General features: G+C 40.3%; 1 protein-coding gene across 4 annotated transcripts in view; it reads left to right on the top strand.

Annotated features, from left to right (window-relative positions):
• Window positions 1-21,604, top strand: part of TBC1D8B (TBC1 domain family member 8B) — a 37,914-nt gene extending 16,310 nt beyond the window's left edge. For 3 of the 4 annotated variants that reach the window (XM_030448963.1, XM_030448961.1, XM_030448962.1), the window contains exons 7-21: window positions 1,434-1,601; window positions 2,922-3,071; window positions 5,006-5,156; window positions 6,540-6,754; window positions 7,186-7,303; window positions 8,243-8,528; window positions 10,081-10,210; window positions 12,796-12,894; window positions 14,037-14,105; window positions 14,314-14,554; window positions 15,421-15,486; window positions 15,717-15,800; window positions 16,690-16,746; window positions 17,063-17,160; window positions 17,475-21,604. In XM_030448963.1, the coding sequence (XP_030304823.1) occupies window positions 1,434-1,601; window positions 2,922-3,071; window positions 5,006-5,156; window positions 6,540-6,754; window positions 7,186-7,303; window positions 8,243-8,528; window positions 10,081-10,210; window positions 12,796-12,894; window positions 14,037-14,105; window positions 14,314-14,554; window positions 15,421-15,486; window positions 15,717-15,800; window positions 16,690-16,746; window positions 17,063-17,160; window positions 17,475-17,885 (2,343 nt within the window). In that variant the 3' untranslated portion in view covers window positions 17,886-21,604. Of the gene's footprint in view, window positions 1-1,433; window positions 1,602-2,921; window positions 3,072-5,005; window positions 5,157-6,539; window positions 6,755-7,185; window positions 7,304-8,242; window positions 8,529-10,080; window positions 10,211-12,795; window positions 12,895-14,036; window positions 14,106-14,313; window positions 14,555-15,420; window positions 15,487-15,716; window positions 15,801-16,689; window positions 16,747-17,062; window positions 17,161-17,474 lie in introns of those variants that run through there. The other variant, XM_030448964.1, reaches the window with a different exon arrangement.
• Window positions 21,605-25,064: the final 3,460 nt, after the last annotated feature.

The following is a 25,064-nucleotide window of genomic DNA, read 5'->3' as shown; positions in this document are numbered from 1 at the left end:
TTTATAGAACTGTTTGCCTGTTTCAGCTTTGCTCCCTGTATTCTCTTTCCCTATTTTATTTACTTGAATTTTACATTATTGAATTTCTGTAGCTGGGTACAGAATCCAATTTTTTTTAATACTTATTTGTTTAAATGGAAAAGCTTATGGTTAATTCTTGAAGCTGATAAGAGATTCTCAAGATAAAAAGAACTGGTGAGGGTAGAGGATCTTGAAGATTACTAATTGCTCTGCTGTATTTGTTTCTTAGCTCATTAAAGCAATTGTTTTCACAACAGTTGATGGGTACTGTCCAAAAGTCTACAGGAAATCCATTGGCAGTGAACAAGTGTCAGTGCCATTACAGCTGATAGTCTCACAGGATGAAAAAGAGCCCTATTGCAAAGGAGACTGCATTCATAATTCTATAGCCTACTATAGCTAGAGTGTGGAATAACTTCTGGGGAAAAAACCCCACAACATTCTTCATCCCTCTCTTGACTTCATGTGATCTGGGACATTGCCACATTTCAGGTGTCAGTGTCAAGAGCTTTTCATCAGCACACAGACATATTTTACAATAGCCTAAAAATTAGCCAGGTTCTGTAATTGCACTGCATACTCTGTGTGCTTACTCCCTGATGAAAGGCATAGGGGCGTGAGTGAGCTAGTTTCAGCAATACACTTGCTGTTCCCCTCCCAGATAAAGCAATTTATTTGATCCTCTATAAATAGTCCTGCAAACAACAGAGGATTCTGTAACCTGTGAAAAACAAGAAGAGGCTGTGTTAAAGGAGCTTAAACTAATTTTATTCTTGTGGATTGTCAGGCCCTCACTGTTTGCTCTGTAGTACTGCAGAGTTACTTTATTTCAGTGCTCTTTCATTCTTTACCTGTAACAAGCATTGCATTAGCAGTGGCAGTCAGTGTAGCTGTTCCTGACTGTCTCACTTGTACTTGCATTACAGTGTGTTAACTGCTCTAATCTGTAACTTCCATCATGACAATTATAATCAGCTCCAGCTGTCGTGTTATGGCAGCTGTCTTTGAGGGTATTCTCAGTGGAAATTCATTTTTGTGAAACTTGTTTCATTTGATTACTTGCAAAAGCCATATTTTGTCTGCTTTTCAATGATAAGAAAAAAAGAGTATCAGCTTCAGCAGGTAGAAAGAGGCAAGATTTTTAAATAAGCTCAGCACTCACAGATGGGAAAACCTTTGGAAAGATTTTTCTGTACTCTGTCAAAAATGTATTATATAATAGATAGATTTGTGCTAAAATAGCCCCAGACCACCAAGCTTTGAAATAGTGATTTTATCACTTGTGTTGTTAATTTTCTTGTGTGGTGCCTTATGCTACTGTTTCATGTCTGGGTATATTTTGAACAGGTTTTCTCTTCTAGAAGTAAGCTGATAAAATTTCTTTCCTAATGTATGTGTTCTTCCTTCCATAGGTCACAGGGGTGGATAAGGCAGACCCAGCCAACAGAGGAGTCAGCATTAGTACCAAAGGGAAAACAGCTTTTCGTTTTACAGAGGTGAGAGATTTTGAGCAGCTTGTGGCAAAGCTCAGGATGAAATGCAGTGCAACTTCAAGTCCCCAGTACATCGTAAATACAGAGGTAACTGCTCTGCTAATTCTTGTGTCTTAATACCTCCTCCTAGGAATTAGCTTTTGTAGTCTTAACTAGTAGTATACATGTTCTTGGCAGTGTTTTGCTGTATTATACAACACATTTGTATTTAAGCCTGAATCTAGACATAAGGTGAGTAACTATGTCTGCTGTACCTCTAGATTTCAAGTCGTCTAAATCTTTTTCTCTTTAAAAAATTATGTTCCCATCTCTTGCCTTCAGATCCTCCATGTTAAAACAAAAGTCCACAAGTTGGATATAGCATTATGTGTAGCTGTGCTGGTTTTTGCCAGCTGACTGTTTGACTCAAGAAGTTGATGGAATGAATTTAAGGTTGTTTCTAGATGTGAAGAACTCTGTTAGTCTACTTTCATGCATAATAAGGAACACAGTGACAAACCATCCCAAACAAGCATTATTTATTACAGTTACTGTATCTCTTCTCTGAAAATTTTCCCTTGAAAACAAATTAAATAGAATCAGCTAGAGCTGCCTCTAAAATGCCAGTGTTAAGAGTGAAGTAGTGTACAAATAAATGCCATTTAGTAGAAAATAATCAGGATATCAGGAAAATCTCTACCTTGAGATTTTGACTCTTAAAAGGCAAAAAAGAGTAATAAAAACAAGGTAGCTGGATGTCAGCAGAAATTCTCTGCTGATAAGAGTGCATCACACCCTGGGAAGATCTTAGTGGTAACTACTGCTGCTCAGGAGCATTTTCTTTAGGATTAACTTATTTTGGGTTATATCTGCATTATTTTGTCATACCCTGCTAAGTCATGTCCCTCTGGTTTTAAGGTGTGGAAAAATAAATAACTGAGCCCATTTGAAAGAGAATGTGTTAAACAATGGCTCTACTGTAAATACAGACTCTTTTGGATTCTTTTACTTTGCTCTTCAGCAGGTTTTGAAAAACAATGAAGGTTCTAATGCTGGTTTTTAAATGCTCTCAGCATTTCTGTTCACCATACAGCTTCATTTAAATTAATATTTTTCTTTTGACTTCAGTAGTGATGGATGGTCAGCCTTCCCTGTCTGTCAGTTCTTATGAATATTTGTTCTTTGATAATTAAGTTTTGTAGAGATGGGGTGGTTTGTCATTTATTTCAAGTGCAGCCTCCTGAGAGTCCACCTGTGCAGAGGAGACACTGCTGTTATTTTATTTTGGAAGTCTGTATCTAGTACCTGTCACTTAATATAATAAACAATGATGTTCTAACAGCAGAATGGTTTCTGGTATCAGTGGTGCTTCTTGAAGGACTGGTTGGCAATTGTAACAACCACTGTTAAATTTTTTTTTTTTCCAAGGTTGCATCTGGTTCTGCCTCTGACAGTCCAAATGATGTTGATGGGGGACTTTCAAAGATGGGTCAGAGAGATAACAGCAAGACTGTCAGTACAGAAGCCCTAATGACTGTCTACCATCCTCAGGATGCTGAGAATCTAGACTCTAAAATGGTAAGGGAGAAAATGGCCAACAGTTTATGGAATCTAATTGGAAAGGACTGACGTATATTCCAAATGTGTTCCAGCAAGGCTGCTGATTTCCTCTGGGGCTGTGCCAATCTTTCATCTGCATTTTCTGTATTTGGAGTCCACAGGGTGCTTCTTCATGGCTCCTTTCAATTTTCTGCTCATCTTGTTTAATAATGATATGCCTTATCTTCATGGAACTAATTCTTCCTGCTCTTCCACCCCTCGGGGAGGAGATGGCTCTTCATTTTGTGGTAGTGAACATGTTTCATGTCTATCTGAATTGTTAGAATACATAGTTACTACAAACTCTTTGGGAGCAAGGAGAATGTTATCAAGAAATTGACTTAATTTCTTCCTTGTTTCATTCCTTTGCAATTCCTTCTGACAAAGCTATGCTCTGGATAATGTTTCTTTAGTTGTTTTTGCAGCAGGGCATCCCACTTCTGCTTCTCCATAGTGTGGGCAAGAATACTTAAAGATACTATTTTGTAATGAAGTCTTTCATCAGAACTGGGTAAATTGAGATACAGAATTTTTTCATGTTAGAAAAATCAGCAAATAAACACCCTTTGGGCAGGAGAAAAGGCAGCCCAGATTTTTCAGTTTTGCTTTTTATAGTGAGTTGAACAGAAATGGATAAAATCTACTTTTTCTTTTGGCACCTTCAATTGCTTTAACAATGGTAAATCTTACTGCTGCATGCACAGAAAATGCAGTGGCAGTGTTGATCCTACCTCAGCCTGGGGTCTTGCCTGAGCTGGAGCACCAGACCAGCAGCTGCTTTGCTTCTGAGAAATTGAATTGCATTTTAGGTTCATAATCAGTAGTTTATTAGTAACCTTGTACCTTACAAAGCATCCATTTCGCTGTTTCTGCTATCTACACCTCCTTCTACTCTGCAGGTAAAATGCCTGTAACTTCAGCTTTGTCTGAATAGGGAACTTTTGGCAGTTTTCATTCTGTCAGTCAGGTTTTACTTACATGGCTGGTCCTACTGAAATCCAGATACATACACTGATAGCTTCTGTGTTGACAGAAATTGCTAGCTTGTAAAAACATTCTATCTGGTTGATAAATATTTGGTTAAATCTAAAAACTATATGGACATAACTGTTTTCAGGTATTAGTTCCTCTCCTTAATCCAAGCAGACTTCATTCTCCTATATATTTTCCTGCTTATTGATTCTCCCCTGCTGCTGCCTGGAGCTCATGTAAGTAAATTGAGAAAAGATTGAGAAACTGTGGGAGAATAATCACACTGATGTCATGCTGCCCCTCTGTGTGCCTTCCATGCTGTGCCAAATCTGTCAACTAATCTAGTGCAACAAAGCATGATGAATCAAAAAAAGGAAGCAACCTGTTTTGCCTGTTGAGTTTCTGTGGGATATTATTTAATCTGTAACAGAATTAATGCAGTTTTATTAGCAAAGATCATTTCACAGACATGTTGGAATCAAAGTATGTTAATTTATCAGAGTAATTAGCAAGTGCCTGTGACAGTGAGTTGACTTTGCAAATAATCACTTACTTGATTTCATTGAGCTGTCTTGGCCAAATACTTTTTCTCTTAGTTTGTTTGTTGAAGTAGTTTGTTGAAGAAGCACATAGAAACCTGCCACCTCACACAGGCAAACCTAGCCTTCTAATCACCCTGGTTTTCTTAGTTATCTTTTCTACTGGTTTCATTCAATAGTAGGCAAAGGAGGAGATTGCACTGAATGCCAAATTTATACTCAGCACAGGTTGGGTTTGGCTCTGATTTGCACCTGCATTCATTTCACGTATCAAAGCGGATTCCAGTGTTGTCATTTCCAGTTCGTATGGATGTAACTGATAGCAAAATTTGGTTCTGTTCTCCAAAACATGAGTAAAATCTTCTAGGATACTTAATGTTTGCTGTTTTCTGCTTCTTATAGCTGAAAGAAAAAATGAAAGAGCAGTCCTGGAACATCCTCTTTGTTGAACGTGGACATGGTGTCAGCATGTTCCGAACAAAGAAGACCCGAGACCTGGTTGTAAGAGGGATCCCAGAGGCACTAAGAGGAGAGCTCTGGCTGCTCTTCTCAGGTATTGCATAACAAATGTAATTGATTGATTTTGTGAACTCTACTGTGTGGATGCCCTAGTTACTGACTGAATGCAGTCTGACAAAAAATGCTCTTACCTCTGGCAAGCTATCCAAATCTTTCTGAAGAAAGACTCTTGAAAATGATGAACAGGGTCATTTTGTCTGTTATTTTGTTTTACATTGATTCAAACTAAACCTGCCTCTGCCACTTGTACAGCAAGCTCAATTGAAAAATAGCAGTAATAATACATGATGTTCCAAGGGACAAGCAGCTTCAGCAAAGCCTCTTTACCTGTTGAAAAGAAAAGCATGTTTGTGGGGCTGTGTTTCAGTAGTTTTGATTTAAGCTTTCTTGAGAGGATAGCATTGCCAGACACAAAAAACAAAAATGTTTTCCTGGCAGAGAAATTGGTCCCAGTTTTCAGCAGCTCTTTGCTATAGGCTGTTGCTTGGTTTAAAGTGTGAGATGTACAGGAATTGTGGACTTTGTTATACATATGGGATCTCTTGCCAAAGCTCTGAATTTGCTTTTGTGGCTTTCTTGACACCCGTTAAGACACAGCTCTACCAGAGCACCGAACCAGAGGAAATGGAGGCCCAGGGAGCTGAGACACTGCTTTCCAACACCACATTGTGCTTTCCATTCCCCTTCTCTGAGACACCTAGAAAAGCAGCAGCCACTGACTGGATCAGGGCCAGACAGAAAGCCTGCGTCAGATTCAGAAAATGAGCTGCAGGTTTTGAGAAACCACAGGACCTTATCTGCTAGCTGCACTCCCTGTGTTCCCCTGGGCAGAGCTTTCTGCTGTTCCAGAGGATGTTTATCCTAACAAATGCGTTTTATTTTGCTTATTGTATGAGGGCATGTGAGCATAGATTTGTCTTTTCTAGTGTTTTAGCATTTACATAGGCATTTTTGCTTCTATGTCTTGTGATATCTGTGTCTTGGAAAGTGTTGACATAAAAGTTGTGGAATTAATTAGGTAAATACCAATCCTGTGCCTATTTTTCTAACCTGTTCCCAGCTCTACAAACTGAAAGGTATTGTGTTTGCCAGAAAGCTTGGGCAAAATTGCAGATGAAAGGGAGTATTTGTTTGGTTTCTTTTTTTTCCCCCAGTGAAACAAAATACTAATTCACAATCAACTTCATACTGGAAAGTGACTTAGATGTCCTCCAAGCCTTATTTTATCTTGCTTCCCTTTTTTCATTTCAGAGTTATTTCACTAATTTCCATAGAATTACTCTGATGCATTATTGCAGTAACACCTGGAGATTCATGATGTACCTCAGTATTCACCAAAGGTTTTAATACAAATTGTAGACAATAACATGGATACTTTACATTTTTCCTCTAATACTCTGCAATACTCTGTTGGCAGGTGCTGTAAATGATATGGCATCCAACCCTGGATATTACACTGAACTGGTGGAAAAGTCCTTAGGAACGTGCACTTTAGCTACTGATGAAATTGAACGAGATTTACGGCGCTCCCTGCCTGAGCATCCTGCTTTCCAAAGTGACACAGGAATTTCTGCACTCCGGAGAGTTCTTACAGCTTATGCATACAGGAATCCCCAGATTGGATATTGTCAGGTACAGCAGTTTGGAGATTCTGGGTGTTGATTGTCTAGCTCATGATGGCAGTGTGATGGCTACATAAATATGTAATGGTTTCTTGCTCAGTGGGTCACTTAATTGGCTTTTTTTGTGCCACTGAGTAACAAGAGTTTTTACATGGCACTTGAATTTGTTGGTAGATGCTCTCATATCCACTTCATGCATAAGCCTTTGAATTCTTACTAGACTTTTAGCACTTAAAAATATTTTTAGGTAGTTTAAATACTATGCTCTGTATTTAATAACATAGATTAAAAAGTCTTGTACTGGATATGGCTGCAGGTTATCCTGGCACTCTAAACACACGCTGTAAAGCGCTTTCAGAAATATAAATGTCAAGTATGACAACAGTTGCATTTTCACCACTGTTCCTTGTAAATACTTCCTTTTCTGTTAAAATGTTACAGGCAATGAATATTTTGACATCAGTACTTCTGCTCTATGCTAAAGAGGAGGAAGCATTTTGGCTCTTGGTTGCTGTGTGTGAAAGGATGCTACCTGATTATTTCAATCGTCGAATTATTGGTAACATCCATCTGTCTTTATCTAGAACTGAATGTAAATGATCACTCATTAAGAAAAAATGTAAGAGACGAGCTGAAGGCTGAATAGTCAAGAGAAATTGTTGCATTTGGTTCAGTATTGTGAATCACAAAATCACAGAATTGTCATGGCTGGAGAAGACCTCTAGGATCACTTGCTCCAACCATCAACTCAGAAAAAGCCACCAGGCCCACTAGAGCATGTCCTGAATGTCTTTTGAATGCCTCCAAGGACGGTGACTTCACCACCTCCCTGGATAGCCTATTCCAGTGCCTGACTACTCTTTCAGTAAAGAAATTCTTCCTGATATCTAGTCTAAACCTGAAGTAGAAAATGGAAGTTAGAGAGAAAGTCCCATGTGTCCTCCTTAAGCAGAAGTAGATATGATTTTCAGATCTTGTCATTACTCTAGATAAGACTACTCAGGAAGACTATTATACTGTTATTTTGGAATTGTAACTGCCATTCATATTATTTATTTGAAACTTAGCTTAAATAAATGAAGAATAATTACTCCAGGTCCAGACTTAGTCTTTGATCTCATACTCAGTACTTGCAGGTATATATGCTAGAAGGAAATAGGATGTGAAGTTTCTCTCTAATTGCAGAAGCAGTTTGCTGGCTATCAATAGAATCCCTGAAAGTAGCCAGATGCCCACAGAAGTGCTGCCATGCCTTGCATACAGCATGCAGTGAGGCTTTGCAACCATGCACAGTGGCTCCAGGCAGCTGGACCTGTGTTTGCTTGTACAACAATGCTCTGTTAGGAGAGGGGCTTGATTTCTGCTGGGTGCTCTGAGGAAAGTTTCATAGAATCATAGAATTGGCTGGGTTGGAAGGGACCTCAGAGATCATCGAGTCCAACCCTTTGCTGCTCTGTGTTAAGCTCTGTGTGGTGGTTTTGTTATCCTTTCCCTGCAGGTGCCTTGGTAGATCAGGCAGTGTTTGAGGAGCTCATCAGGGTTCATCTCCCTCAGCTGACAGAGCACATGACGGACATGACTTTTTTCTCCTCGGTCTCTCTCTCCTGGTTCCTTACCCTTTTTATCAGTGTGCTGCCTATTGAAAGTGCAGTCAATGTGGTGGACTGTTTCTTCTATGATGGGATAAAGGCAATCTTGCAGCTGGGTCTGGCAGTGCTGGAATACAACATGGAGAAGTTGCTGACTTGTAAGGATGATGCAGAAGCTGTCACTGTGCTCAACAGGTATCAGTGGGACTGGTTTTCTTCTGGGCTATGTAGCAGCTGTTGTGATTGCAAATAGATAAGTTGTTCTGGGGAAGCTGAGGAGACATCTAGACAGGACTTCCAAAAGATTAAAAGGAATTAAGTGTTTGTCTTAGGCTTTAGGACAAAATTCTGGAAGAGCTAGCTGGAAAATGTACCTGGATCCTCTGAAAATCTCATCCTCTGTTAAAGTCCCTCTAAAGCCATTGCCATTTTGTGTATTTTGAAGTAAACGTAATGTTTTGGGTTTTGTTTTTTTTTTCTTTGCCTGGAATTTGTATCACTTATAGAAGGTGGCTTTCCTTAATGATGAGGTAATCCAAGACTGTTCCAGACAGCTTAGGCATCAATTTACTGAAAACATATTCTGCAGCTCAGTTCTTGCAGATCCTCTGCTGCTAATGGCTTGAAATAGAACTAAAATTCAAAGAAATTGAACTGAGACAATCATAACCAGATGTTTGGTCTATAGTAGCATTTGAAGAATAAATTCCAATATGCAACTTAAAGTACATTTTAAACTTACGCATTGCAAGCAAAACTTGCTGAAGAAGTCACTGAGTTATGACTGTTAAGAGGTGGTAATTAGAGATCTTTAAATGTTGCATGTTTAAATAAGGTGGGGGCTACAGGATTAATTAGACAAATGTAAATTTTATTATAAGATACCATGTAGCCTACTATTTATTCTAAAACCTAGCTATACTCACTCAAATATTTAACACTTAAACAAAGAAAAAACAACAGTAAGAACGCATTTGCTCAGTTTAAATATATTAAAATTAAAAATCTAGAAGTGTGATGAAATTTTAATTTTTACTTCAACCAAACCAGCTGCTGTTTCCACTTAACACCCCATTTTGATGATTATTACAAGCTCTTTTTGAATTCTTGCTCTCAACTTTTTATCTGGCTGTAACACTTCTGTTGCACAATTAATCTAGGCTGGTATATTTTAAAAGATCACAGTGGTTTGCCTCTTAAGAAAAAGGAAATTATTAGTCTGTAGATATGTGTCACTCATGTTGGAGAAGAAATTTGCCAGCTTCCCTGTGGATCTGTTTAGGCTGTTTATGTAGGTATGATGAATAGGTGCAGATCAGACATGTCTTGGTTTATGCAGCTGAGGGAATGAAGAGTGACAGGGTCACTGTTCAGGACAAGGCTCTTTTCCCCTCTCCCAGCTGTGCAGTTCCAGCCTTGCAGGATAGGTCAGCAAACCAGGGCAATGCTGAGTGGAAGGTGCCTTGGTGAACCTCTAGTCCAACTTGCCACTCAAAGAGAACTACAGCTAGCACTACAGCACACCAGCCTGTTATTGTCTAGCCAGGTCTTAACCCCAAGAGCAGAAGCTCTGCAACATTCTCTGGGTAGCTGGTTCCCATGTTTATGTTACTGTTACACCGTACTTGTGCTGCTCCTGCTGTGACTTGTCACCATTTCCCATTCTCTTCATCTTCAGTAGGTGTTGTTATTGCTCTGTTGTGATAAATGAGTTCTTGCTGACTTCTTGTGTGTTTGCTTTGTGCAGATTTTTTGACAGTGTCACTAACAAAGACAGTCCTTTGCCTCCAGCTGTGCAGCAGGGCTCCAGTCTCAGCGATGCAAAGAATGATCATCCAAAAGTGGACATCACTGATTTGATCCGGGAGTCAAATGAAGTATGTGTTCTTGTTGGGTATGTTTTCACTTAAAAACAGTGCAGCTGCACTGTACAGACTAGAGTAGAAAGTCTGTTTTGATTGGTAGAAATTGGGCAGTGGAAACTTTATAGGTTATGGGGTAGGTTTGGTTTTGTATTGTTTGGGGTTTTTTTTAACTGCCTGTAAGGTACTTGCTGGCTGTCCTGAGTGGAGTTTCCTAGGTATCTCAGGTATTGCTATCCCTTGTTCACTTTATTGGTATGACAAGCAAATGACAAAGTACAGCAGGAACAGCCCCTGCATTTAATAATTTGAGACTGCTCACTGCAGGTGGCAGTCAGTGGGAGCATGTGAAGTAACAACCCATGCAGGAAACTCTGTACTTGAGTCCACTTACAGTCCTTTAGCACTTTCTTTCAATTTACAAGTTTGATGTCTGCAGCATCTAGCTCTGCATCTCTGCATAGGGGAGGAAGTATGTCTAGCTTGTCCTTTTCTTATCCTATTTTCATGAGGCATTTTCTTTAGTGTAATTTGTATCAGGGTGTGGATTTGTATCCAGTTGTAGACAGGTTTCTACCCAGTCCCCCTGAACACTGATATGGGCATATCCTTGAACCTCAATCTCCCACTTCTAAGTATACAGCCCTGTTCCTAGGCCCTCATCCCTGTATCTGTCTCATGCCAATTTTAATCTTCAGTTGAAACTGAATTTGTTCATTGCTGGTAAGTGTCACAACCCCTGTTTTGAGAATTGCTGATATAAAGTAAGAGTCAATTTCCCACTTCCCATTTTGACTAGGTGGTTAATTTCAACACAGTTCTGTTGTGGTGAAGGGTTTTATTTTCATATCACTGTTGAAATAAAGTAAAACAAATTTCAAAATGGGGAGATTGCTGCAATGTAGAGTTGTCATTCTGCAGATAGGTCTAGTTACAGATAATGACTAAGTGAACAGAGATGTTCTTTGTGATACTGTTGCTTCGCATGGGTGTTCTTGAGATAAATGAGATGAAGGGAAAAGATATGGAACTGAATTTTAAAATGATGTTACAGTTTAATGCCTTTCTGACTCAGGCAGAAATGCAAGACTATCTTGTGCAGCTTAATCAGGTAAGAAGTCAAGTTTAACAAGTGCAGGGAAGAACATGTAACATTTTATCACATCACACTAATTCAGTGGTAGATTATATGTCTTGTTTATATTCTTACTGAGGCCATTGCACAATATCAGTGCCCAGAAGCCAGACCTGTGAATGAGTTATGATTCAGAGATGCAATTTCTCTCTGCTTCCTCCTTGTTCCAAGTCAGGAGGTAGTGGTCTTCACAAGAACACAGAAATACAATTCTGGAAGGTAACTTCACAGGTCACCCAGTTCAGCTCCTTGATCAGCATACACACAGGTTTTCCTTGAAATAGATCTAATGTTGTTAAAAGAGGATCTGCAAAAACTTGAGGTCATTGTGGGGCTTCTCTGCCCTTGTCAGAAAATATCCTAATGTCCAGTGTAGTTCCTCATGGATGCTCATAAAGAGCTATTGAGGACAGTCAGTTGCAGGTTTCTCTGCAAATCCTTGTCACTACCTGGTTGTTGCTCATCACTTACCTTTTCAACTCTGGTATTTTCTTCTTCTAAATTCCACACAATCAGTTCCTCTAACCTCTCCTCAAAGCTTATGTGTTCAGATTCTTTACGACTGTGTTGTAGTTTTTCATATCAGCACACTGCTGAAAATGGAAACAAAACACACTCTGGGAAAGCTTTTGAAAGTCCTGGCTACTTTGGTCATTGATCACTCATTTGTTCTTAAAATTTGTTATGAGAACCAATTGTGCACAGGGTGCCTGGTGATCGTGGTTGGACCTTGTCTATCTCATTGCATTGCTGAAGACTGCCAAAAATCTTACAGAAGTAAAGATGTATCCTATCTGCTGTTTCAGTTCTACTGAGACTAGACTCAGTTTCCTCGTAGGAGGAAATTAAATTGATTTGACAAGCTCTTGATAGAGACTGTTGCACTGTTGTGATTTATCTTACCTGTTTATCTTTCAATTTTAGTTGTTTCATAACTTGTTCCATGATTTTTCTGGGAATTTGTTTCTAATTTTGCCCCCTACCCCACTTTTCTTTACAGGTAAATGTATTTATTCTATTTCAATGTCAAACACCTCCCCTGTCCTTCAGAAATTCCAGAGGTAGCTAAGAACAGTTCAGAAACTACTTCAGCTCATTTTAAAGTTCACTAGACTAAACTTCGAGCCCTGACATCTTAGACTTTGCCACTCTGCAGCAGCAGTCACCATGTGATAGTGGAGCTGGATGTAGAGCTGACATGTGATACACAGTCTCCTCCTTTGTTTTCCTAGTGAGCTACTCCAGTTTCTTTTCTCCCATCACTCTTTGAAACACTTTCCCTAATTTTAAAGGTTATGCTGTTTAAGGAGAATGTTGGTGCTCTAATAAATGATTCTTTGCTCAGTTTCTGGGATTTTCCTTTGATTCCTGTATTGTATTGTACTCAGATGCAAAAAAGACTAAAATATCTGCATAAAAGTGTCCAGCAGTAGCTGATTTCATGGAATGGTGCTTTTCTTCTTAGAGGTATGGAGATATTCGATATGAGGATGTTGAGAGCATGCGCTGCAGGAACAGGCTCTGTGTGATCCAGGCATTAGAAGCTACAACCAAGCAGAATGTGGTGAGTGATTTAGAAGAACTAAACCCTTCCCACCAATAAAATTCCTTCTCTTTTGGAAAATTCTGAGAAGAGATACATTGTCCAAATATATAATTCTATATTAAAACCCTCTCATCCGTAGGGTGTCTGTTAACTGAGGTTTGGCCTGTGACATTTTCAGTCTGTGAATCACAGCATGACCTTCTGCTCTCATTACCAGTAACACCACTGCAGACAACTTCTAAAGGCTGGCATATCTCTGACACTTTGCATTGATTGGAACAGCCTGACCTATATTCCTGTCTGCTGTTGTTAAATTGTTAATGCATTCCTCTCAGAGGCATAGACCACTGTAAAATGTTCACAGTGCTACAGTAAAACAATTAATCATCTGCATTTCCACTTTGGGAAGCAATCCCAAGTGCCACTGAGGAGATTATTGTGCTGCATTCAGCAAGGGGTGTTTTTTGTCTGGGGTGTGTGTCAATGTCCAGTGGTGCCTCCATGGTGTGATAGCTCTTCAGCTGCCAGTATCCTCCTTTGAGTTGAGTCCTGAGTGAATGTGGAGGTTGCAAGGTGCTTCCTTTATTTGCCTGCTTTCTTCAAGTGGATCCTACTAGTATCAAGCAGTGCTTCTTTCTGTAGTAAATGTGGGCTGTAACAACTGATACTAAATGCTGTTGGTTGTGCTAAGATGAGAACTGTTGTATTTCATTTTTTAACATGGTACCTGGTCCTGTAGCTTACTTTATTTTAAAACGCTATGAACAATTTATTTATTTTTTTTTAATTTAAAAACTGAGGATTCAGCTTCACTGTTGAGAGCTAAAAAATAATTTTTATTTTATAAAAGAAGCTATATGCTACACCATAATACATAATTGAATTTTATCTCCTGGCTTTCATAATGTAGGCTCCATGTGTGCAAGTAATGTGACTAGCTTGAAGGTCCCTTTTTATGGAAGAAATTTCTTTCAGTCTTATAATCTTCTGATTGCTTTTGAAAAGAAGTTCTATTCTTAGTCCTAACTGTAGCATGCCAAAACCTGGAATATTCAAACAGTGTATTTTACTGCAAGGTCAAGTCTCCCACAGCTTTATTCTGCAGGCTTATTCTAAAGGTGGATGACTCATTAATTTGTTTTATCTTAATTTTGTTTCAGCTACGTGTTGTGTCCCAGGATGTAAAATTTAGTCCTAGTGATCTTGAAGAACTTTATGACTTATTCAAGGTAATGTGCCATAATCCTCACTTACCAAACATCCATCTTAATGCTTGACTGTGCTAAGGGTGTGAAACAGTTTTAAGAAACAGAAGTAAAAGCTAGATTCAACATATGTTTTTGATGTCAGCTTTAAATCAAGTTATAGAGCTAACTTTTCACAGCCCAGAAAGAGCTGCTGCTTCAGAAAATCTAACATTCTCTCTTTCCTTTGCAGAAGGAGCACTTTCTTTCCTGTTACTGGAATGTAAATAGTCCTGTCTTGCAACATCATGATGCCAGTCTGCCCTATCTTGACCAATATCGGGTTGATTGCCAGCAATTCAGGGTTCTCTGTCACCTCTTGAGCCCCTGGTCACACTGTGCAAACAGAGACTCCTTGGCCTTGTGGACATTCAGACTGATGGATGAGAACTCTGACTGCCTTATAAACTTCAAACAATTTGCCTGTGTTCTTGGTATGAGAACAACACACATTTGTGGCATGTTCATGAAGGAGCTTCATCTTGGGAGCAGTTCTGGAGGGTATCACCTTCCATATGCTATAGAGAGCCTATGGAGACTGCCCTCTGAGCTCTGGGTCAAACAGTATGGTTTTTGTCATGTAACATTACATTCAAAGACTGTTTAAATGGCAAGCCAGTTGTTCAGAATATATTTATAAGCTTGAGAGTGGGATCTACACTATTTATGTGGATGAAAAAGGCTTTAATTTGCAAGACTGTGCTCTTGTTTTCTTGCCTGGATTTATTTCACCATGATATAGCTATCATGAACCAGTATCATTAATCCCCTGAGAATAATCTCCTATTTGAGATTAAGCTGAAATACAGTTTTACCATGAAAATATCAGAAAATGAAGAAATTATATGATCTCATTGCCCAGCATGTTTGGTTGATGATAAATGCTTCCTCATACTGAGTCATCTCATACACAGATTGTGGCAAGGTGACCAGTGCCTTATATCTCTGAGGAACTGAAAGTTTCCTTGACTTATTACTTTGTTCCTTTCATCTTGTCTTCAAAGTGGTATTGTTCAGGAAACAAAAATTTAAGGGGAAACACTGAAAAGACATTAGCATATATTTCTTTGGTGCTGTGGTTTTATTTTAGTAAAATCATAGCCTTTTTCAGTGGCTTTCCTTCATGAAGGCAAAGCCCAGGCTATATTGCTTTTCTTAAGCTTCATGTCTAATTATATTCCACATAAAGTAGGATACATGTCCAGTTCCAACCTCCCTGGGTTGTATTTGTTTAGGTTAAGGGGGTGTTCTGAAGTTTGGTCCAGTTGAAAAATACTTTCTTGCCTCTTTCCTCTAACAGATACCATGTATAATGGAAGTTTCACTGACAAACTCAAGCTTCTTTTTAAGTTGCACATCCCTCCAGGTAAGTGAGAGGCAGTGGCCTCTGAACTGTATTTCCTGTTGTCACCAGTCCTGGCTACAGTCCAGGTCTGATAGCTGTGATACAGGGATGTGTTCTGTGGGGAGGACTCTAATCTGCTCTAATGCCATTTCTTTTCATTGGGTCCATTTGTCTCTATGAATTTGCTTTTTATTATTGCTTTGGTAATGCTTGGGAGCCCCAGAAACTATTTATTTATTTATTTATTGCAGCTTTTACTGAAGTAGAATCTCTAAGTCCTTCCAAGGGTGGTGATCTTTCAAAAGAAGAATTGATCCACTTCAGCCAACTCAGTGGTAAGTGCCAGAGTGTGAGGAATGTTAGAGGGAATCGATTGTCTGAAAGATGGTGAAAAATGGGGAGCTCTCATCTGAAAACTGCAAAATCCAGTAAATCATTTCACTGTCACCAAGAATCCTCTGCAAAGATTGTCTCTGGATAGTTACATTTTGATCAAGTAGTGCAAAATTTGTGGATAGCCAGTGTGAGGATTGAATCCAAAGCCTATGGATGTTTACAGGGAAATAGGGGAGTGTATTTGGCCATCCGTTTTCAGTGTAGTAGGCAACCTGTTGCAGTGGTTGTTGAAGTGATGGCCATTTCACTTTGGCATTCAAGACATAAAGGGATGATATTTCTTACCTCAAGAGATAAAATATCCATATCAATAATTATCTTGGGCACATAACCCAGTGTTTCAAAATCCTCTGCTTCTGTTTTAAACCAAGGAAGCTGAAAAAAAAATTGTGGGCTCTAATTTTATGGTTATGATAAAATACTCTGTTTGGAAAGCTGTGTGGTTTGACTTCCTTGGAGACAGATCCTTCTTGTTTTTTAAAAACTACCCAGAATCCTTATCTGTAATGTATGGGTACAGTTCTCACCACTTCAAAGCAAGAACTTCATTGTTCTCACCAAGAACATTGTTAAGGTTATTTGCTTAATACAGATGTTTGCACTTTCATTTGCCATCTGCAGCCTCATGGTGACTTCTGTTTCTATAGATAGTCTATAAATCTTACCATAAGGTTTCTTCTTGGCCTCATCTGTGTTGAGTCATGTGGTTGAGACACGTCAGTGAGGGTCTTGCTCCTTAAGGAAGGAAGTTTTGATAAAAAGAAATATAAAATTTGTCCTCCTTTCTTGAATAATTAACTTTCTCCTTTTTCTCTTCCTAACCTGTAGTATCCTATGTTGGTGATAGTCTTGAAAGTGATTCTTTGAAGAACAGCCCAGAAAGAGGTAAAGAATCCTGGAGACATGCTTAGTAGTTGTGTCATTTGGAGTAGAGCTGGCAAAGTGTGTGGTGACAAAGTATACTGAATAACATCATCTGTAGTGTAGTGCTAACATTATATCCACTTTTATAAATAGAGTCCTGGGAGTGGGGAGGGCAATTTAAATTCTGACCCTGGATCCTTGGCCCCACCACTCTGTTGAGAAGGAATAACATTGAGGATGCCAGTTCTTTTTCTCATGGGAAACCTAGTTCTTGTTTGTTCACTTGGGGTTTTTTTTTACTTTTTTTTTTTTCTTTTCTTTTCTTTTTGTCAAGTAGGGAAGGGAAAGGTTGATATTCAGGCATATCTGAGGCAATGGCAAGATGAACTCCTTAAAAAGGAAGAAAACATTAAGGATTTGCCAAGAATGAATCAGGTAAACTGTCTTATTAAAATCTATTTTTGACTGCTGTTAAGTCCTATTAATAGCTTTCTAAAGGATTTGTAGGTTCCCTTAATTTTCAGACCTTCACATTAATCTTTAGATTGTGGTTTTGGTTTTTATCAAACTGTTGTAACTGTAAACTTGTGAAGAGAGAGCCCTTCAGACACACTTAGGTTTACCAGGGCTGGTCCAAGCCCATAATGTCATTAGAGCAGCAGGCACTGGACTGAAATCACAACGTGTAGTGAGACAGGGTGGTTGTGTTGCTGTTCTCTGAACAGTCTCTCCTCTGTATCTCTCTGTAGTCTCAGTTCATCCAGTTCTCAAAAACTCTGTACAATCTGTTCCATGGGGATCCTGAGGAGGAACTGCTGTACAGGGCTATAGCTGTGGTTACCACCCTCCTGCTGAAAATGGAAGAAGCTGGGAGAAGACTGCAGCTTCCCACCTCACCCAGCAAAAGTCCAGTGGCTGTGATGGAGGTGCCTGCTGGAATCCCCAGAGAAGGGCAGGAGGAAAGCAGCTCTGAGCAGACTGAAGGCAGCAGAGCACAGAGTTTGAGAGGGACCCACGAATGGTCTTTTGCCTTTGAACAGATTTTGGCCTCCTTGCTAAATGAACCAGCCTTTGTGAGGTTTTTTGAGAAGCCTCATGACATAAAAGTTAAAATAGAGAGTGCTAAAAATTTACAACTTAAAGCAAGAATCAGAATGTAGTTATTTTCTCTGCCTTTGAGTTAACCACATAAAGTGCTTACAAATGAAGGCTGTTACCGTGGAAATTCAGTTCAGTGTGTACATAGGGAATGGCATTTGAAGAGTTAGCTTCCTATCAGATTACTTGTATGAAATGTAAATAAAAATAGTTTGAAGCACGATCACTTTCTTGGATTGTTCATAAGTTTCATTAAAAAAAAAAAGACTGAATGATAAACTTTCTTTACCATGTTATTAAAATAGGCAACATTGCTCAGAAATACTGGACGTGACCTACTGCAAGGCAGTCTGAATGCCAGCAGGTAACATGTGTGGTCTCCAGGCTCATTTCAATTACTGTGATACAAGGAATGACTTCCAGGCATTTTCACTTAAAAGGAGTATTGACAGCTTGGAGGTTGTCTTCCAGGTTAGTTTAATTAGTTATTTCCAAACTTACATGTCAGCTGGGATCAAAGCAGGGTGAAGACTAAGAATAGAGGCTATGGTAGGCACAAGAAGATGAGAAGAAATTGCCCTGCTCTCAATCCCTGTGCTTTGGTGTTAGCAATGGCCCTGGACTCCTGCAGCTTTCAGGGCTTTATCAGCAGTTTGCAGACTGCATTCTCCCAGCCCAGGTCTCAGATTTTGCAACAACCAACCAGGTTCCTGCTTTTCTAGCTCAGCTGGGATATGAGTTCTCTTTCCCATTTTCCCCAAGGAAATCCTCTGGAATCTGACTTGAAATTTTTAATATATAAAAAATGATACAGTAAAGATCCTGTGGAGGCAAACTCTGCCAGGATTAATACTGATAAATATTGGCCTTGAACCTTTGGTAGCTGGAGCTAGAATGGGTTTAGAGAAAGAGGGGAAGAGCTTATGTTTTTAACATCAACAGCAAAGTAAACTGGAACTCTGCTAAATGGCCTTTCCAAAGTCTGTATGACAATCTTTCTCTGCAGAGCAGTGTTATTTTTATATTGTGCATGATTTTTATACTGAAGTAGAATGGGGGTGGCATCATTCATTTTTGGCCTTTTTTGCAATACTAATATGAATGAAGAATAAATGGAATTCTGAACTGTGTTACAAGCACATAATTGCAGCTGGTGTTAAAGTTCCCATTCTGCTTCTACAGGATAGTTTAGATCAGGAGCAATGAATTTATTAATTTCTTCTTCCTTCCCCCATACTCTCAGGTATTAATGTAAAATAAAGTTTTACTGAATGAACAGTAACTTCAAAAACTTCATCATACATGTGAGAAATGAGGAAGCTTTTTCTCAGAAGCTTTCACACACTAGTTACACTTGATAAAATATAATAATGATTTATATTTTTATGTCTAAAATATAAAATCTAATTCTAATCTAATCTATTCATATGGGTATGTTTCTGAGGAAAAGTAGGGAAACACTGTGTTACTTTTAAAATGTATTTACTAATTTCCTAAGGTAGTTTTAGAAATAACAAGCAGGTGATGTTGTGTTGTTCTAGTCCAGGACATAGTCAGATAAGGTTTGCTCAGTGAATAATTCTGCTGCAAATAACTGTGCTGAAGTTAATGGAGCCCCATGAAAATAGATGCAGCTGCTCATCCAAGAAGCTTTTGTAGGTTAATGACAGATTTTGTTAATTTCAATAAGTAGTCAAAGTTATGAGCTATTTACCAAGCAAGGTAGCACAGAGATATGAAAGTCATAAAACTCAGTGACATTTTTGTGTTTGAGAGCCAAGATGCTAAGATCTAAATACAGAAAACTCTACTGAAGGAATCTGCAAGACAGCCTTGTGACATTACTTGGTATGGTTATACAAAACAGAGCACCTTAAAAATACCATTTTCTGTTAGTGTAAATCCAAGAGTGTAGAGCTGTTTCCAGCTATGTAGTAGCTCCTGTCAGCTATCATAGCTTGTGCAGAGAATGCCAGCATATACATATATTTATATATATATAAATTTAAGGTGAGAATTTAGGACAGAGTAATGCTAAATGTTGTTGACTGCATGGATTTTCTGTTCAACTTGTTTCTGTTTTTTCCTCAAAAAGGGTAATGTGCCCCAAAAGGGGAATGATTTAAAATTCCTGTGACACACCTGCAGGCTGATCCAAGCAGAGTGGCCAGGCACCAGCCTTGGCAGGATGGAGAGTGGAGCATGGTCACTCCCAGCAGGCTGGCAGCACTCCTCCAACTGCAGGGTCTTGTTTGGGAGTCTGTGGATCATGGGCTGAGCCTTAGGGAGATGTGGATGGAGCAACTGCCAAGGAGCAGAGGTGATTGCTGGGCTTCTGCCACACACTGAGAAACACACATCCTTTGCTTGTGGCAGAGTAATTCTGGAGGTTCTGTCTTCCCTTTCCTTGTGGGGACAGGCTGGCCAACAGCTCAATGCAGAGATAGTTGGGCTTGGGGCAGCTGGAGTAACAGAAGCTCTTTCTCTCTTCAGTTCTAAAGGGCTGGAGATCCCCACACCATGCAGCTTTTTTGGGCGTGTCTTGGTGATGCAAAAATAAACCCAGACTCACCTCATATTGCCTGATGAGGATGTTGTGGGTGAGCAAACTTCTGCTGCAGCAGGGCAGCTGCCACATGTACCTGGGGATTAAGCAGAAGTTCAGGCAAGAAGTCTGGTGGTTGCAGGGTGTCTGACCCAGGATTACTCAGCTACTTCCCAAGGGGGGACTTTCCATTTAAATTATAACTTGGCGGTGTTGAGAAAAGTTTTTTGAACTTTGGGGCTGTTCATTCACAAACAGGAAGCAGTGTGGTTAAGTGAGTACTGATGTGTCATTTCACATATCTAAGTTATGGTGTGGTGGTTTTTTTTTTTCCTGTAACATTTTTCATGAAGTTATCAGTCTTTTTTTTTTTTTTTTTTGGTTCAGTCACAGGAAGCAAATGAATGTGCCTCATTTGGAGGGATGGAGATAGGACAGATTGCTATAACTAGTGAGGCTGTTCATACAGTTTTAAACTTGTGCTACCTGCTGCAATGTCACTGCTGTGACTTGGCCACTATGTCATGGTTGTTTACCCTGAAACATTCCCAGTGGCTCTTTGTCTGCACTGCACAGACCTGTGTAGGGGATACTCTCAGTAATTGTTAGCTTGGGGGGGGTTGGCAAAGCTGCTGTGTCCTCCCAGTCCTTGTGCTGCTGTGGGAGTTTGTCACCAGTGCCTCTGCTCCAGGTGAGGGGGGCAGCCCTGAGCACCTGGCTGCTGGAGTTCAGGGCTTGAATGCACCAGGTGAGGGAATAGCTCAGCTGATAGTTAACAAAATGTATAAGCCCTTTCCACCATGTTGGAGAACTGCTGGTAATTCAACAGGTAGCATTTCCCAGGACATGGAAATGGGTGCTGGCACATGATTCATAAAAAAACCCCTTCATTCCTAAACCAAGCCACTTGTTATCACTCTAATGGTTAGATTATAATGTATTTTGAGAAGAGTTTGCTACTACAGTGTCTAAGAAATAGCTGTGTGTTGATTGTACTTGTTTCTCATCCACCATTCAAGGTGCTTGATTGCAATTGCAGGTGTTATGTATACTAAAACAGAAATATTCCAGTTTGTTTCCAGAAAAACAGGCTACTGTGTCTTTTTTGCTACAGCTTTGTCACTTTACCAAGAAGGCAACACCTTTGTGTTCGCAGGTTGGCTTTTTATACAATGTATTGTATGCAGAAGTACTGTAAGAAAAATGGGGTGCTAAATAAAAATTCGTTTCACTTAAGGAAAAAAAATATCTTTGTTTGAGGCACTATTATTCCTCACGGTGAATGTTTCACAAGTTTCTTCAAGAGCACTGATCACATTGAAGCCATGTTTTGTCAGTGCTTTCCATAGGAAGCACCAAGCCAAAACCCATGCTAGGATGCCAACCTCCCCAGAAGTGGAGGAAAAATCAAGAGGATTTTGAAGCCTGGGACTAGTTTAGCCTTGACCAAACAGCCTGAGTTCACTTCATTGCTGAGCTGGCCCAGGAAGAGCACCCTTACTTGTTTCTTGCTTCCCAGTGAAACAATTTACAGCATGCTGAGATGTCTAACACTGACCTTGATGCCTTCTTCTTTCTGATTTATGAGTTACCCCTAAATACTCCTGGCACTGGTCAGGGGAATCCCAGTCTTCATCTTGAGCCCCATCCTTTCAGCTGGTCATACCCAGGCACACATCCTGGCTGATGCTCCTGTGCCTCCTGGAGAGCAAGGAGCAGATTCTGATCCCAATGGACATGGATCACCCAGGGAATAAAAACAGCACCTATTGTGTAAGAGAACTTACAAGTATTTTATTTTATTTTATTTTTAATTTTTTTTGCTTGTTTGTGTTGGTTTTTTTTTTTTTTGTAAAATACTATGTACAATCTCTTTAAAGCTCATCGAAATACACAGCTCCAATTCAATGGAGCTGTGCAGGGACATAGATTCAAGACAAGAATAAAATCTTTACTGTTCATCTTCATAAGACACTTCCTTTTTCCCATTACAAAATACTTTTAAGAATAGTAACATTTAAAAATCAATCTATATTCAACATCATATAAAATAAACCAAGATTTATACTCAATGCTATTTCTTTTAACATGGAATTTTTACAGTATATACAGTAACTTTTCACTGTGTTTGTCAAACCAGCCTGATTATACCCATCAGGCTTTTTAGCTTATATGTACAAATATGCTAAAAGTGCAAGACTTTATTAATTAAAGCTGCCTGTGTTTTCAGAGGTCTGATATTGTGTGGTCTATATCTATATATGTTTATATACATATATATATGTATATTTAAAATACATATATCTGTATATATATATATAGCCAGAGAGATAGCATATAGGATATAGGTGCTTGTGTACTAGAAAGCTGCAGAATATTAATGACTAAGAGGTTAACACCAACACTGGAGCCCAACCCCAATGCAGGTGACATCAGTCACCTTCCTGCCCTCTGCTTGTTACCAATAAGACACTAAGCACCTGGGAGGGTGTAAACCAAAGCTATGAGCAACCCTCAATTCCACACGGAGCCTAAAAACACAGGTCATAGCTAACACCGAGGTAAACAAATACAAATGAACCTGAATAAAGAGCTTTATTTATTTATATATATATATGCATATATATACATATATACATGTATATATATATATTTCGGGTTTGAGAGTGAGTGATAATAAAAGGCAAAAATCCCACTGGCCATCACTCAGTCTTCCCCCAGCTTGGAGGCAGAATGAGCAGGGGCCAAGCAAGCCCCAAGAAGTGGCTGTGGGACTTTGTCCTTTGATGCATGCCTGGAAAACAGGGCTGTCCCCATGGGTACAGTGCTGGGGTCTGTGCAGCCCCCCCTGTCCCTTCCCCTTCTACCAGTGGATAGGAGTGGGCATGGGGGATAAAGGGTGGGGGGCACACAATAAAGTGCATTTTAGGTCTCTTGTTTTAGCAAGGCCAATCTCATATGTAAACATCCTTGCACCCCTCCTCTCTGAGAGAGGCTGTGAGCAGGGGCAGTGGTGCCACCACCCCAAGCCCTCCCTGTCTGTGCAGCCCAGAGCTGCCAGCAGAAGGGCTGTGTCCATGGACACAGCACATCCCACTATCCAGCACATCCCACTGCCCACCCCCCCAACCCTTCCCTGTAGTGAAATGAGGCAATGAGGCAACCAGGTGCCACTAATTACCAGGTAGTGGGCATGAGCTTGTGTTAAGCCCACCTGTGCCTGATTAGGGTGGGCCCCCACTGTGCATGAGCAGGATTAGGGGGCCAATAAAAGGTGAGGCCTGAAGCACAGGCTCAGCTCAGTCCTGAGCAAGCTGGCGGAGAGGTTAGTGGAATCTGGAGCAGTAGCACTGAGCCAGGCTAACCAATCCTGAGAGCTACCAACTCAGAGCACTGTTTGTGCACTTCTGCTGGAACACCTGTTGGACCTTGGAGCACCATGCCCTAAGAGAGGTTCGTGTTGCAACGTCTGGTGGAGAATGTGATAATAGACCTCGGTCAAGCCCCTGCTCAGACAAATCAGAAGAAAGGGAGCCAGTTCAGTGTAAACTAACGTTAGCAGAAAACCCAAGGAGTCAGGTAAGAAGATCTACTACCCTCCTTCTCTATTACTGATTCACCAAGAAAAAGGAAAAGATGGGACTGTCATCAAGTACTCCCCACTAATAAGAAGCCGATGACATGGGCGAAGGAGCAAGAAATCTCCTCCTCCTTGTCCGCTGCGGCTGTGTGGGAACTTTGGCAGGAGGTCAGTGACGTGTTAGGAAGCCTCCATTCCCAAGAAATGAACAAGAACATAACTGGATTAGAAGGTACATGGGGGGTGGTAATCAGTGCCCTGAAAGAAATATAAGCCGAGGCGGAAGCTGCTGCCACCACCATTGCAGCGCTTACGCCAAATGTTGGCATTGGTACTGCAGCACCAGCACCAGAGGCAGGATCTGGTGTTGTCCCCACAGCACCTCCGCTACCCCCTCCTCCTCCTGAGGGTTGTCAAACCCGGAAGGCATTCTTAGGATTGAGGGGCAACGGCCTTGCCATCAAGGGCATGACAGGAAAATCTCATCATTCTATAGCTGAGTTTCTATCAGACATCAGGCCAGAGGAAGAAGAAGCACCTGCTCTGAGCACCGAAAGGAATGCTCAAAGAATGTGAAGATGGCAACAGCTCATGCCCACTACCTGGTAATTGGTGGCACCTGGTTGCCTCATTTCACTATACTTCCCAAGCCTCTTCCCAACCCTCTTTTGTAGAACTTGCTTTCAAAGCCACAACAATGCCAAGAATCTCCCTCCTTGCAGAGCCCTGCTAGAAAACCACCCCCACTCACCTTCCCAAGCCCCTGCCCCCAACCACCAGCACCTCAAAAGATACCTTTGACTGGCATGTACCACATCTGGGCTTGTGACACTGCAGAAAAGCCATGGTGGTGTGCTGGGGCAATGCAGGTTTAATGGGCAGGACAGGGCAATGCAGAGCCTTTCCCTCCTACCAGTCACACCGAGCCACAGCAGTGGCTCCTGGCCATACATTTGTGTCTTCGCTTCCCCACTAACATTATGTGCCAAGGTTAGGGGAAAACAAAACAAACAAACAACAACTCAACTCCACAAACAATCCCCACAAATACAGAACCCCCTCCTGCCCCAACAGCATGAGCAGCACTAATGTTTGGAATTGGGAGACCCTGAAGAA

The sequence above is a fragment of the Calypte anna genome, chromosome 4 (assembly GCF_003957555.1).
Source record: "Calypte anna isolate BGI_N300 chromosome 4, bCalAnn1_v1.p, whole genome shotgun sequence".
Classification (NCBI taxonomy): Eukaryota; Metazoa; Chordata; class Aves; order Apodiformes; family Trochilidae; genus Calypte; species Calypte anna.
The sequence above is the reverse complement of the archived record's forward strand: the minus strand, read 5'-3'. Positions and strand labels throughout refer to the sequence as shown.